The following is a 14088-nucleotide window of genomic DNA, read 5'->3' on the forward strand; positions in this document are numbered from 1 at the left end:
TATCTTTGCCAAAAGGTCTGAATGAGCAAACGAGTGTAAGTGAGGTGAGGTCAGTACAGATGTAACACGTTTATAAACCCAGATCTGGCCTCAGAGGAAGTACTGATAGTTTATAAACCCAGATCTGGCCTCAGAGGAAGTACTGATAGTTTATAAACCCAGATCTGGTGTCTGAGGAAGTACTGATAGTTTAAAAACCCAGATCTGGTGTCTGAGGAAGTACTGATAGTTTATAAACCCAGATCTGGTGTATGAGGAAGTACTGATAGTGAGAACCTCTGAAGAATTCAACACAATTATGTATTACAAGTTGGTGTTGAGTTTCCAAAGAATTTGACCATTTAAGATGTTGACCACAGCAAAGCTATCACCAGGACTACCTAAACCAAAAAATAGAATTATATATATTACATTACATTTAGCAGACACTTTTTGACCAAAGTGACTTATGTCAGATATATTTCAAGGGATTGCATTGTCCCCGGAGCAACTTGGGGTTAAGTGCCTTGCTCAAGGGCACAACAGTGGAAGCCGGGAATTGAACCAACAACTTTCAGGTTACTGCTCGCTAACCCAGCTCCTTAAAGTGTAATTCCAGTGAAAATTGACCCAAGGATGTTTTTCTGCATTAAAACACATCAAATAGGCCATGGAGACAGTATTTTTTGTTGATCAAACACTACAGAGCTTGCTCCAGTATACGCTATAGCCCCAAATCGCAAACAGTGGATTAGCTAAGGGCCACGAGAAAAATGCTTCCCAAATAGCATTTTTTTTAACCAGTAATATTGTTCAAAACAGCATAAAACCTTGTCAGTAGCTTGCTCAAGGTTTATGCACACATAAAACGAAGCACCAACAACGTAGTTAACGAACCCAGAGTTTATTACGTGCTAAACTGTGCCTTTGTGCCTCCAAACAGACTCAAAATGTCATGACACATGACACCACTGTGCATATTCAGTAATTGTGAAGGAACAGTAAAAATCCTGTGTGTTGCACAGGGGAACTATGCAGTTTTTTTTTAGCTTAATTTACTTAACAGCTTCGGAGTCATTGGAATGGTTATAAGACTTTTTTTTATAGGGGGGTATGGTGGCCATCTAGCGTCTCTGAGCGGGCCCGTCGGCCTCATAGTCAGAAAGTCTCACGATGTAACGAATTGCTTTACTGCACTACACACATACATGCCAAGCATCGGCCAGAACAAGGAAAGAGGAAACGACAGACTGACCAAGCGAAGAGTGCCGTAAATATACTCTGAAGCTGTAGGGAGAGCACTGCAGAGAAAACTGTGAGAAAACAGCAAAGAAATTGCCAAAACTGCATACGGGGTCTTTAACTGAGAATGGAGAATGGCCTTTGTAATATAGTTGACACATGTAAGTCACTTTGGATAAAAGTGTCTGCTAAATGATTAAATGAAATGATGAATAAATATGTTGCAGGGACAAACAGTCTCTGGGTAAGAGCATCGAGAAGCTGGAGGCAGAGCTGAGCCAATGGAAACTCAAGTATGAGGAGCTGAGCAAGAGCAAGCATGAGGCACTCAAACAGGTACACACACACACACACACACACACACACACACGCACACACACGCACACACACTCTCATTCAGGATCTCTCACATATACACACAATTTCAAAATCATTTCGCACAACCACTTTCACACTCCTACATTCACACCCACAGATAAAATATTCATCCACAATTCATATAATTCACTGGTCACATACAAGCACACACACGTCACACACACGTGACACACACACACACACAAACACATCTTATTTTCTAGCTCACAAGTTCTGTTGCTAGGCCTCAAAGTTTAAAGGTTATCTGACAGTTGCCAGTTGACTCCTTCACCTCTAATGAGAAACTCTTGGACAGGACCAGCTCCAATTATCTGCAGCTCAGCTGATGAGTGCTGCTGACCACCTGAGCCACAGTGGCCGGATAGGGAGAGAGGGGCGGCCATTGTTCCCCCAAAGTCACGTCAGAGCCGCCATTAAAAGAAACCAATTTTCTCCCTCTGAAGCCATCCTCTTTGTCAGGATGCCACCCTTTGTGCACAAGTCACCTTGGTCTGGCGTGTGTGTGTGTGTGTGTGTGGCGCGTGGCGTGTGAAGTTAATGGCTGCTGTGACACCCCAGCCCACCCAAGGCTCTTAAGTCCCTCTATCAGCCCAGCGCCCCTCACACAGTCCCCCATATCAAAGACACACGCCTGCACCTCCACCCCTACCAGAGCATGGGTGGGCACACACACAGCAGAACACACACAAACACACACAGACCTACACCTGCACCTCCACCCCTACCAGAGCATGGGTGGGCACACACACAGCAGAACGCACACAAACACACACAGACCTAAGACTGCACCTGCGCTGGCACAGATTACGACTTCAAATGCACAAATGCGACACACAACCACCAATGACGTCTGTCTCAAAGGCTGTGAGATACGTCCGTGGTGATGTCTATTCCTGTGTGTGTGTGTGTGTGTGTGTGTGTGTGTGTGTGTGTTGAGGTACACACATACTGTGCACATGTGTGTATCATCTTCTTTCCCTGTTTTAATGTGTGGAGACTTATCATTGTGTATCTCGTATCAGTAGAGCTCATTTCAGTAGTTATTTGTGGGTGTACGTGGGTGTGACTCGTATGACAAAGGCTACATCAGCCAGACAGAGCTAAAATTCCTGAGCAAGAACCATCCAGTCATGCCAGTCATACTGTATATGCCTTGCCAAAAGTCCACAAAACATTGATAAACCCTTCTGGTTGTCCGATTGTGGCATGCAATGACAGCCTGATGGAACCCATATCTCTGTACGTAGATCGCATCCTCAGACCCTTGGTCGTGACATTACCTTCTTACTTGAGAGACACAGGCGATTGTATAGAACAATTATCCAAGATCGACGTAAACTTGAATGCCTAGGAGACCTTCCTTGCAACGATGGACGTGGTATCTTTGTACACGAACATTCCACATAATAAAGGTATCATTGCTATGCAATATTTTCTTAATCTAAGAACTGATTAAACCCCCCTACAGTATTTCTTATTGAGATGATTTCTATGCTACTACATAAAAACTTTTTCTTGTTTGAGGACGAATACTATTTACAAAAGCAAGGGGCGGCTATGGGCTCTAGATTTTCACCTGACTATGCATGTTTATTTATGGGTTATCTGGAGGAAAGATACATATGGAATAACAATCCTTTTTGTAATAACATTTTATTGTGGAGGAGGTATGTAGACGATGTATTTTGTGTGTTTAAGGGGTCTTTAGAAACATTTAATGACTTTGTATCTCATTTGAATAATATGGTTGAGTCCATTAAATTCAGTGCACTTTCCTTGACACCACAGTCTCTTAGAGGGAGGAAAGCTATCGACTACCTTATACACTAAACCAACCGACAAAAATAGCATTTTACATGCCTCTAGCACACACCCTACATACCTAAAGAAAGGACTCCCATACACACAGTTTCTTAGAATAAAACGGATTTGTACACATGCGTCTGATTTCGAAATGGAAGCTAGAAAAATGTACAAGCAATTCTCTCTAAGAGGCTACCCCCCCATCTGGCTCGACGAAGCCCTAGAGAGGGTCCAAAGAACTAAACTGCCCCTAAGAGGGATAATGCGATAAGTCTATAGCCTGCACTTCACGCATTACACTAGACATAGCCGACAAATTAAAGAATGCATAACAAAAACACTGGCATGTTCTCAGTAGTGACCCCATATGTCAAACGCTGTTTTCTGAACCTCCCCTCTTCTCCCACTATAGGGCTAGTAACATTAGGGATTTCTTGGTTAAAGCGGGATTGTCACACAGCCGGAACAGGAGGAGGGACGCTTTAAGGAACATCACTGGTCTCTTTCCGTTGCAAAGGGTGTGCTGCGTGTAAAAATAACACTAAAAAGACCTCGTTCACAAGCTCCATCACAGACAAGACCTACAAAATTAAACAATGCACCACATGTAACACTGCTGGGGTAGTGTATCTGATTACGTGCCCATGCAATAAACAATATGTAGGCAAAACCAACAGACCTATAAAAACGTGCATCATAGAACATAACAGCGCTATTAGACGCAAAGATGAGAAATCGCCAGTAGCGAGACATTTCACTGAAGCCGGCCATCAGCTGGCCTCACTCTGAGTTTTTGGAGACTATACGCACCGGGCGACACCTTAATACTAGACGAAAGACACAGACGCCACACTTCACCTTCGTGTGCACATAATATGTACACTATTATTACATACACGTGAGGTTCCGTGCACGTCAGTCCTATGTGCTCCAGAAGGAGGCACTGTAGGTCCACAGGCAGGCATCAGCACAGGGCAGGGTCTGAGTGTGTGTGTGTGTGTGTGTGTGTCTGTGTGTGTCTGTGTCTGTGTGTGTGATGGCACGGAGGAGCCCCGATAAAGGTGCTTTGAGACTGAAGCTTAAGCTAGCGACATAGCGATCTTCCACCAGCTCATGTGTCACTTACGCTCCGTCATAGCACAGAGAGCACACCCAGCCTGCTGGAGATTAAACAGCGCAACAGCTCGCTCTCTCGTATGTTGCTAGTTTGCTCACTAAATTAACCCAAAATATACGTATATTAAATCAGCTGACATATGAAGGGTTTTATCACTCTGAGGAGGTTTTGAAGTCGTCTTTCTGCTCCATTGATCCGTGTCAGATGGCACATCTGTGGCTGTGTTGCCTGTTGCCCTAATGCTTTGTGTGTGTGTGTGTCTGTCTGTGCTCTACTTCAGCTGAACTTGCTGAAGGAGGTGCACCAGGACGAGCTGGGCCGCATGTCTGAAGACCTGGAGGATGAACTGGGGGCGCGCAGCAGCATGGACAAGAAGCTGGCCGAGCTCCGCGCAGAGGTGAGACGGCCCACAGCACAGCACAGCACAGCACAGTGCAGCGTACAGCGTACAGCACCACACCACACCACACCACATCGTACAGCACACAGCACCACACCACACCACACCACATCGTACAGCACAGAGCACAGCACAAGTGAGACACGGTTTGTGAGTAAATTAACGTTGGATATACATGGCATTTAATCTTCCATTGTGCACACAGCGCTTCGTCTATCTCCACACCCATTACTCGCGGTGGTATATCTCACGAACACCTTGATCAAAACATAGCAAACCATATATCAAAATAACAGAAAACCTTACCGAACACGAGGATATGAAGCATTCCTCTGTACAGTAAGCGGTTCCCGAGTAATCCAACTTTGGGCTGAAATTTTAATATATTTTATAGCAGCCCAAAATAATGAACTTGCTTTCCAAATCAAAGAATTAAAAGTTGGTCATGGCATGCACAGATCAACTGTGCTTTTGAATAGATATTTCTACCAGCATGCTTCAGGTGGCATGGATGCAGACACACAGACACATTTTTCCCTAATATAAAGGCTGACCTAAGATATATGCAAGCATGATCACATCATACTTTCCCAGATATGGGTAGCCTAGACTGTCTTGAAAAAAGATATAGCCTAAGAGCTCTTTTACAAAGCTATAAATCAATTTTTGTAAACATTAATAAGTCATGTTTTTTAATTGTGTTTTTATAGGTAATATCAATAAAAGTGCAGTTGTGTTGTTTTGATTGAGTAAATAACAATTACCCAATTACAGTTCCGGAAACAAAATAATCATTTAAAAAAATGATTTATGAAAATGCATTAAAATGGAGGACATAGCATTTTGGAGCCAAACTCTTCTTATGTGTCCTAATGTCCCCAAACCCCGTTTTTGGCGTGCCACCCAAGATTTGCAATGGCCTCCCCTGGCCACCCCTGTCTATATTTTCTGCTGGCGTCACTGGCAACAAGATCTGTTAAGAGGCAAAAAAGGCACGTTTAGATGATGCCTCCAGACCTGTAGCATTGTAGCTAACTGGGAGTACTGGCCATTAGCTGCAGTTACTCCAGTTTGGTAGCACCAATTTTGGTCGTTTTTTCCTATCGACAGTACTCTACAGTACTCTAGACTCAATGTCTAGCGATCAAGACTCATGTAAAAATCAGCCGGATTTCTCCTTTAACTGTTTTCTTGATTTGAAAGAAAAAGCTGACTGCTATAGCAGACACTTTATATCCAAATGACACCGCCTCACAACAGATGGACGCTGTTGCCGCTCCACCATGTCCTCACAGATCTGGACCTAACTGACCCATCTGAGCTGCTGCTGTTGTGTAACTATTGCCCTGGAAAGCCAATAGAGTTCCCCGAAGAAGAGCCAATTCAGGTGGAGAAAACTACAATTAAATAAACAAGTTTAGGTCTAGCCACAGGGGTCTGATTTTACCCCACCTGATGTGCACTACTAAAATAGAGTCAATAAACACACACAAACACACACACACACACACCGGCTGCCTCTCTCTGAGGCTTTTAATTAGCTGTATATTGGAGTTCTGTGTTGACATTGATTGGTTCTTTGAGGCCATTTTGATAAAAAGTTCATGTTCAGCTGAACTTGGGGAAGGTTGTCTTGATTTCCTGCAGGACCAGGTGGATTACCTAACGCCAGCAATATATCAAGGACTCTGCAACGTACACAAATGCACACACACACACACACACACACACACACACCCCCAAGCACTGCAGCCATCTTACTCCCTCCCCACTGTCTTGACCTTGCATTTAGTCTAGATTATTAAATTAAGATGTCACAACATTAAATAGATTTTATACTCATTTAGAATTAGTCTTTGAACATTACTTTACAATAGAAGTTGTGTTCAGAATGTGTCTGTGTTATACTGGAGGACTCGGGGGTTACATGTCGTCCCCTTGGTTGTGATGAGCAGTGGTCCACCAGTGCCCAGCCCACCCTCCTCCTGTAGACCCATAGACCCAGGCTACATGTTCACACTAGTCTTTATTTACAGATGACAGGAACTCTTCTTTCTCTCCCTCCCTCCCTCTCTCTCTCTCCTTCCCTCTCTCCCTCGCTCCCTCCCTCCCCTCTCTCTCCCTCTCTCCTTCCATCTCTCTCTCTCCCTCTCTCCTTCCCTACCTCTCTCCCGCTCCCTCCTCCTCCCCCTCCCTCTCCCCTCTCCCTCTCTCCTTCCTCTCTCCCTCTCTCCCCCTCTCTCTCCCTCTCTCCTTCCTCTCTCTCTCCCGCTCCCTCCCTCCCCTCTCTCTCTCCCTCTCTCCTTCCCTCTCTCTCTCTCTCCCCCTCTCTCTCCCTCTCTCCTTCCCTCTCTCTATCCCCCCCCCTCCCATTCTCTGTGCCCGGTGTCTGGCCATGGTCGTCTCTCTGCCCATCTGCTTTGCGTCACATGGTGCCCCTGGTCCCCTGCCCGCTCCGCTCCGCCCTGTGGTAAATCACTGGCACGGGCTTGGTGGGGTTTTGGGGGGTTGGTGATGGCATGTTTGGCAGAGTGGCGAGGCTGGGTTGGCGGGCCGTGCAGCGCGGTTCTTTGATGGGGTGTTTAAAGCGTTCCGTCCTGCGGCTGCTCAGGTTGCGGCTCCAGTTCAGGCTCTAGCTCAGGCTCAGGCTCTCTTCCCAGAATCCTCCAGCCTCCAGCAGGGTCCAAGTGCTCCGCCTGGCAACCACACAGGCCAGAGCAGCACACACAAGACCAGTCTCTCTCTCCCTCTCTTTCTCATGGTCACCTTTCCCTCTGTGCTCTTTGTCTTCTCTCCTGTTCTCACTCTCTCATTTGTCTACCTCTCTGCCTCTCCTCTTCATTTATTTCCCTCTTTCTCTCTCTCTCTCTCTCTCTCTCTTTGTCTCTCTCACTCAGGTACTCCGTCTTTCTGTCTTTCTGCTGCACCCCCTCCTCCTCCCCCTCGCTCTGTGTCATCTCTCTGATGCTGACTCACTCATTTGATTGATCCTCTTCATTCTCTCTATCTCTCTCCCCCTCCCTCCCTCCTTCCCTCTTTCTCTATCTCTCTCTCGTCCCCCCCTCTCTCTCTCGCTCTCTCCTAATTTTACCCTATCTGTATCCCTGCCCCCCCCCCCCCTCCTCCTGTGGGAATGAGCAGTAAGTTAGCGTGTGGCGTGCATGGCTAATGCGCTATCAGGCAGGCGGTATGATGGGTTGGGTTGGTATGGGGTGATGAGAGAAGAGAAGAGGTCACAGTGGAGCTGGAGGGGGGTGGTTGGGTGGGTGGTTGGGGGGGGTGTTGATGAGACGTGGGAGGAATGTTCCGGCATGTTTAAGACATCTCGGCAGGAGACCTGCGTGCCTCTTCTCCCCCCCATGAAGTCGCCTGTTTTTCTGAAGTATCCTCAGATGCCCTGTAGAAGGCTTTTTTCCTTCCCCTTCCCTCTCTGGGAGTAACTCAATGAGATATCACAGGCCATTTGATGGGGACGTGCGCTCATGCATACACACGCGCTCACACACCCCTACTGTGTCATCTCTAATACCTCCAAGGTCTCATTAATATCGCTCTCGCTGTATTTCTCTCCCTGCCTCTTTCTCTCACCTGTCCCCACTGTCTTCATCTAACTCTCCATCTTCCCTTCTCTCTCTGCATCTCTCCATCCCTCTCTCCGTATCTCACTATCCCTCTCTCTTCCCTGCACCCAGAGGCGTATCAAGCCTTTTAAAAGTGTGGGGGTTGGGATAGGAAAATGAAACAATCTGGCCAAATTATAAATAACTCCCTACAGGGACGTTGTAAGTATTTTCTGAGAGGGGTGCGGACTATATTGGTGTCCGGGAGTTACTCCCCTGAAAAAAATGTGAGATTCTGATTGCTAAACACGCCATTTTAATGCAGTTTGGGAGGGACAGAAGAAGCAGTGCCTATGTGTGGCTCATGTGACATGTAGGCCTACATGATCTACCTGCTATCACTTCACTATTTGACACTACCCTACATGGAGACATATCTCATGTTATAAATCAAGAAATCATTTCAGAAGTTTTGTGCATGTGGGTTAGCAGGCTACAATAAATTGCCTCACAGATAACAGCCTAATTTCGAGGTATCACTAATACCTAAATAAATGTAAAGGACACAGAATAGTGACAGAACTGTAAGCTCAAATTCAAAAACGTTTGAAGTCCACCCAAACATATGCAAAGGGAATATAAAAACATTGTGTTGCATATAGCCAGTTTAAGCTTAGATTATGATTAGCAGTTTCTATGTTTTTTCCATTGATAGTTACAGGAAGCCACGTTGTTGTTTAAACTATTGTTGCTTCTAGCCCATGTTACCTCCAGTTTCACTTGCTGCAGGGACGCAGACATTGCATGAGCGCTCATAAGCGTTCTATTTGAGTTCTACATGCTGGAAATCTTAGTTCTCAGATGTAGAACTCAAATTTGTCATGACGCCGCCGTTTGTAAGATCAAAATAAGATGTTCTACATGGAACGCGATCGTATTTAAGACAATAAGATCTCCAGTAGATATAGCACTACGACACATATGACAGTGAAATGCCGCCGACGTTTGTAAGATCAGGTCAAATAAGACGTTCTAAATGGAACGCGATGTAATTAAGCTGATCTTTTCCAAGCGTCTTGGAGACATATGTGTGCTGACTGGGATATGTCTATATAATTAATGACACCAAATATATGGTCCATATTTAAGTTTTGATTGGGGAAACTTTTAGCCTAGTTTTATTTTTGTTTTCAGTCCGCGGTTCCAATTCAATCTTGCTGCAAGTCAGACGTGTGAAGCACTGGGCATAACTTAATTTCAGCTACTCTGTACCATTAGGTTAATTGTTGAGGAGACCCCATAGTTTGAGAAAAGCTGCAGATCATAGACAGAGAAAGCATAATGCTCGAGAACAGTAGCCAAAGGTCTTTCTGCAGAAACAAGTGCCTTGGTGCGCGGCACCCACCCCCGTTTTCACTTTGACTCCCTGCATTTCTACATTGTGACAAAACTGTCAGTTAGACAGTGAATTTTGCTTTACTAAATTAACATAATGCGGTAACAATTATCATTTAAATTCTACCTGAAATCTGCTCACTGCAGACGTTATAATGCAGACCCAGCCGCAGCCCTTGTAAGGCGCACACTTTGAAGCCTGAATCAGGCGGCTCTGGTTCTTCACTGGCTAACTTGATGTGATTAAGCTGGATGACCGTTCAATCAAATCAACAGACCTATTTGTGTCTCTGTGCTATTAGCGTTATGGTGAATCACGGTTCCAACTCTATGCGGGGGCGTCTATTTCCATATTTTACTTTCATTTTAATCTGACAAAAGTGTGGGGATAGAATGGTGTTCCAGCAAAGTGTAATGCGTTATAACACCCACATCCCCAACTTACTTTCTGGCGCCTGTGTGTGTGTGTGTGTGTGTGTACGTTATAACACCCACATCCCCCACGCTTGCTACGCGCCTGCCTGCACCTTGTTCTTCATTTCCCTCCTTCTCCTGGATTTTTAATCGCTCCCTCTTTTCTCCTTAAATCCTGTTTTTCTGTATCATTATCCTCATATTCCTCCTTATGACTTATTCTCTCTTTTTCTCTCTCTGCCTGTCTCCTTCCATCTCCATCTGCTTTATGACCATCTCTCTCTCTCTCTCTCTCTCTCTCCCTCTCCCTGTCTATTTCCCTCCATCTCTGCCTTATGACAAACTCTCTCTCTCTCTCTCCCTCCTTTTCTGTCTTCCTTCGTCTCCCTTCGCCTCCCTCTGCCCCCATACACATACACACTTGCACTTATGAATAACTCTCTCTCCCTCCCTCTCTTCCTGTCTATTTCCCTCCGTCTCTGAGTCCCCCCCCTTCTGTCTGCCTTATGAGTAACTCTGTTTCTCTCTCTCCGTCTCTTTTTCTGTCTCCCTCCATCCCCCCCTCCCCCGGTCCCTTGTCTCAGATGGAGCGTCTGCAGGTGGAGAACGCTGCTGAGTGGGGTCGGCGTGAGCGTCTGGAGACGGAGAAGCTGGCGCTGGAGCGGGATAACAAGAAGCTGCGCGCCCAGATGGAGGACCTGGAGGAGCAGCTGGCCCGTAAGCGCAGACAGGCCGCCACTGCCCTCGACTCCGACCTCAAGAGCATCCAGGCTGAGCTGTTCGAGAGGAACAAGGTGGGCCACGTCAAACACACACACACACACACACACACACACACACCTCTCAGTTGCGCTCACATGCAAACAGCTGCGCACACATATCTGCACATATACACACACACACACACATGCACTCACTCTCACTCTGAAGGCCTCTCTCACACACACACACACACATTGCCGCTTCACCCCTGCCCCAGACACGCAGCGCACACACTTGCACACTAGAGCCTTTTCTGGGTACAAACCAGCTGCACATCTCTTTTAAGTGTCATAACGCTTGCGTGTTACATCAATTGTGTTGGCCCTTACACCAGGGGTCCCCAACCTTTTATGTACCAGGGACGGTTTGATTCCCTTTTTTTTTTTTTCAGGGACCCGCCAGGGGGATGGTTCAGGTTTCAATGTTCCCATATGTGTTGTGCATGCATTACTTGAAAAGAACCACCTCCAGTTATGTATGAACAGTGAAGGTAACAAACTCTTAAACATGTGAAAAACGTGAACTTGAAGAAGTGAAAAATTGAACAATATGAACTATGAATATTGACTTTCTTCGGCCTGCATAGATAGGCCCACGTGGTGGGAAATGCAGCAGCGTTTTCAGCGCTTTTTACAGCAATCGGGGATATTCTGCTTTGGTTTTGATCCAAAACCCGCCAGAAGGTTTCCTCATACACACTCTTAAGACCACCGTCATTTGCAATTTGATCAATTGCTCTTCCTCCTGCACTGACAAGTTAGGACTATTCGGGATATTGACAAATGGGTTGCGGACCCACTCATTGGTTTGCCGTGGATCTTTGGAGGATGGGAAGTAACGCTCAAACTCATTTGAAAGCCAACAAGGTGATCGCTACCTTTCCGCGCAGAGAAAGGCCCTGCCTCAGTCTCTCCCAAAACCCCCCACTACTGTTTGGAACATATCAAATACACCCCGGTCCACTTGTCCCCCCACAAATCAAGCTTGGTTTAAATGCAGCGACTTTATCTGCCAGTTTAAAAGACAGTCGTCATTCTCCCTGGGCGACAGGTTGAGTCATTAAGCAACCCGAATATGCGTCACACAGGTAGCTTTAGTTTTGACCTTATCACTAAAATGTGCAGCTAACAGGTGACTTTTTTTCTGTAAGAAATCTGCAGCGCTCTCGCGAACTCCTCAAACACTCTGCCCAGTGACCTGCTAAAGATGCTTTGTTTTTTGTTGCTAATTCTAGCAGTTTAGCTAACTGCGTGTGACACTACCAAGAACTGATCAAGTGAAGTGAGCTGACCTGAGGCTGTGTGGCGCTGAAGGCAATATGTAAAGTGTTGAAGCGGGACAGACAGGCGTGAAGAAAATAGACCTTGCAAAATGCAAACATCGTGCAATCAAACAACTGCATATAGGCCTATGTCATGTAAAGCGGACATTATTACCAAATTAAATTGAGTTTAGTTTGCATGCATTTTTTTAAACTCATGTCTAGGCTACACCCGGTTAGAATGCCCGATTGGTTGGGGGGTAACGCGTTTAGAACACAGCCTGGACAAGTTGTTAGTGGGTGGAGTGGTGTTATGAGCTGAGGTAGATGAATGGATGGATGAATGGATTGATTAATTGATTGCTTTAATCATCCCCAAAGGGATTGTCATTGCAGCCAGACATATCAAAATTCAGATTTCAACATAGATGAAAAGTTGATATCACAGACATATAACTCAGACTGTCACATTTGGGCATAAACTCTCAACACTGTAGTGTGCAAAGAGTGCTTGATGGTCTTCTGGGCCCCCACTGTCGACTTCAAGGCACCTAACCATAACCCTTGCCTTACCCTAGTGCCTTCCAGGCAGCACTGCCTTGAAGTCAACGGTGGGGACCCAAAAGAGTGAAGTGATCAGAACATAAAATACAGGCCTCATCCTATAGCCGATAGATAGATGAATAAATACTTTATTGATCCCCAGGGGAAATTCAAAGAACTTATCAAGTAATCAATGTCTTATCAAAACATATGGATGTGTTAGAGTGAAATAATAGAGTATGGAATCAAAGAGCTACAGTAAACCCCTATCATCTGTTAGTGGCCTATCCATTTCGAACTGTTATCCGCCTGTGCGGTGAGATAATTACACACTGTGGGAATATTCTCATTTGAAGCATTTCATTTGCAGCCATCCCTGAAAAGGACTTTTTCTTTTGGCAGATATCAAAATGTTCTCATGGCGGACATTATTCCATGAAATAGGATGAGTGTTATTAAAATTGGTGTTCAATGTGTGGCTTTTATTCCCCAGTCAACATGAATCTGCATTTGTTGACTTGATAGAGCGCCAATTGAAGGCAAACACAAACACACAGACACAGGGTACACCTGCAGCCATGTATGCCAATAATACACCTGCGCCAGCACACATGCTGCGCACACATGCGCACACACACATGCGGCTCACACACCGCGCACCTGCGCACACACCGCGCTGCGCAGCACACACATGCGGCTCAGCACACTGCCTTTACACACCGCGCCCTGCGCTGCGCACACACAGAACTTCTCTTGTCCTCTATACTCCCCACCTATGTGTGTGTGCATGTATGAAATGATAATGTGTGTCAATATTCAATGATAATGTGTGTGTGTGTGTGTCTTCAATAATGGCTCAATGTCAATGATGTCTTAACCAGCGTCAACTCTGTTGCTTTCTCCCTATTATTATTGTGTGTGTGTGTGATAATGTCAATGTCAATGGCTAATGTGTGTTATTATTGATATTATTATTATTATTATTGTGTCTTGTATGTATATCGTGCCTCTATTGCTGCCCTGTGTTGTGTGTGTGTGTGTGTGTGTGTGTGTGTGTGTGTGTGTGTGTGTGGCGTGCTCTGTTGCTGCCCTGTGTGTGTGTGTGTGTGTGTGTGTGTGTGTGTGCGCGCGTGCTCTGTTGCTGCCCTGTGTGTGTGTGTGCATGTGCGTGTGTGTGTGTGTGCGTGCTCTGTTGCTGCCCTGCGTGTGTGTGTGTGTGTGTGTGTGCGTGCTC

The 14088-nt window shown here is 45.7% G+C and overlaps 1 protein-coding gene across 1 annotated transcript in view; it reads left to right on the plus strand.

The window, feature by feature from the left end:
* ccdc102a (coiled-coil domain containing 102A) overlaps positions 1–14088 on the plus strand; it is a 100516-nt gene that overhangs the window by 55022 nt on the left and 31406 nt on the right. Inside the window, 3 exon segments of the mRNA XM_048262372.1 lie at positions 1449–1557; positions 4800–4916; positions 10873–11082. Coding sequence (XP_048118329.1) covers positions 1449–1557; positions 4800–4916; positions 10873–11082 — 436 coding nt within the window.

The sequence above is a fragment of the Alosa alosa genome, chromosome 14, assembly GCF_017589495.1.
Source record: "Alosa alosa isolate M-15738 ecotype Scorff River chromosome 14, AALO_Geno_1.1, whole genome shotgun sequence".
Taxonomy (NCBI): domain Eukaryota; kingdom Metazoa; phylum Chordata; class Actinopteri; order Clupeiformes; family Clupeidae; genus Alosa; species Alosa alosa.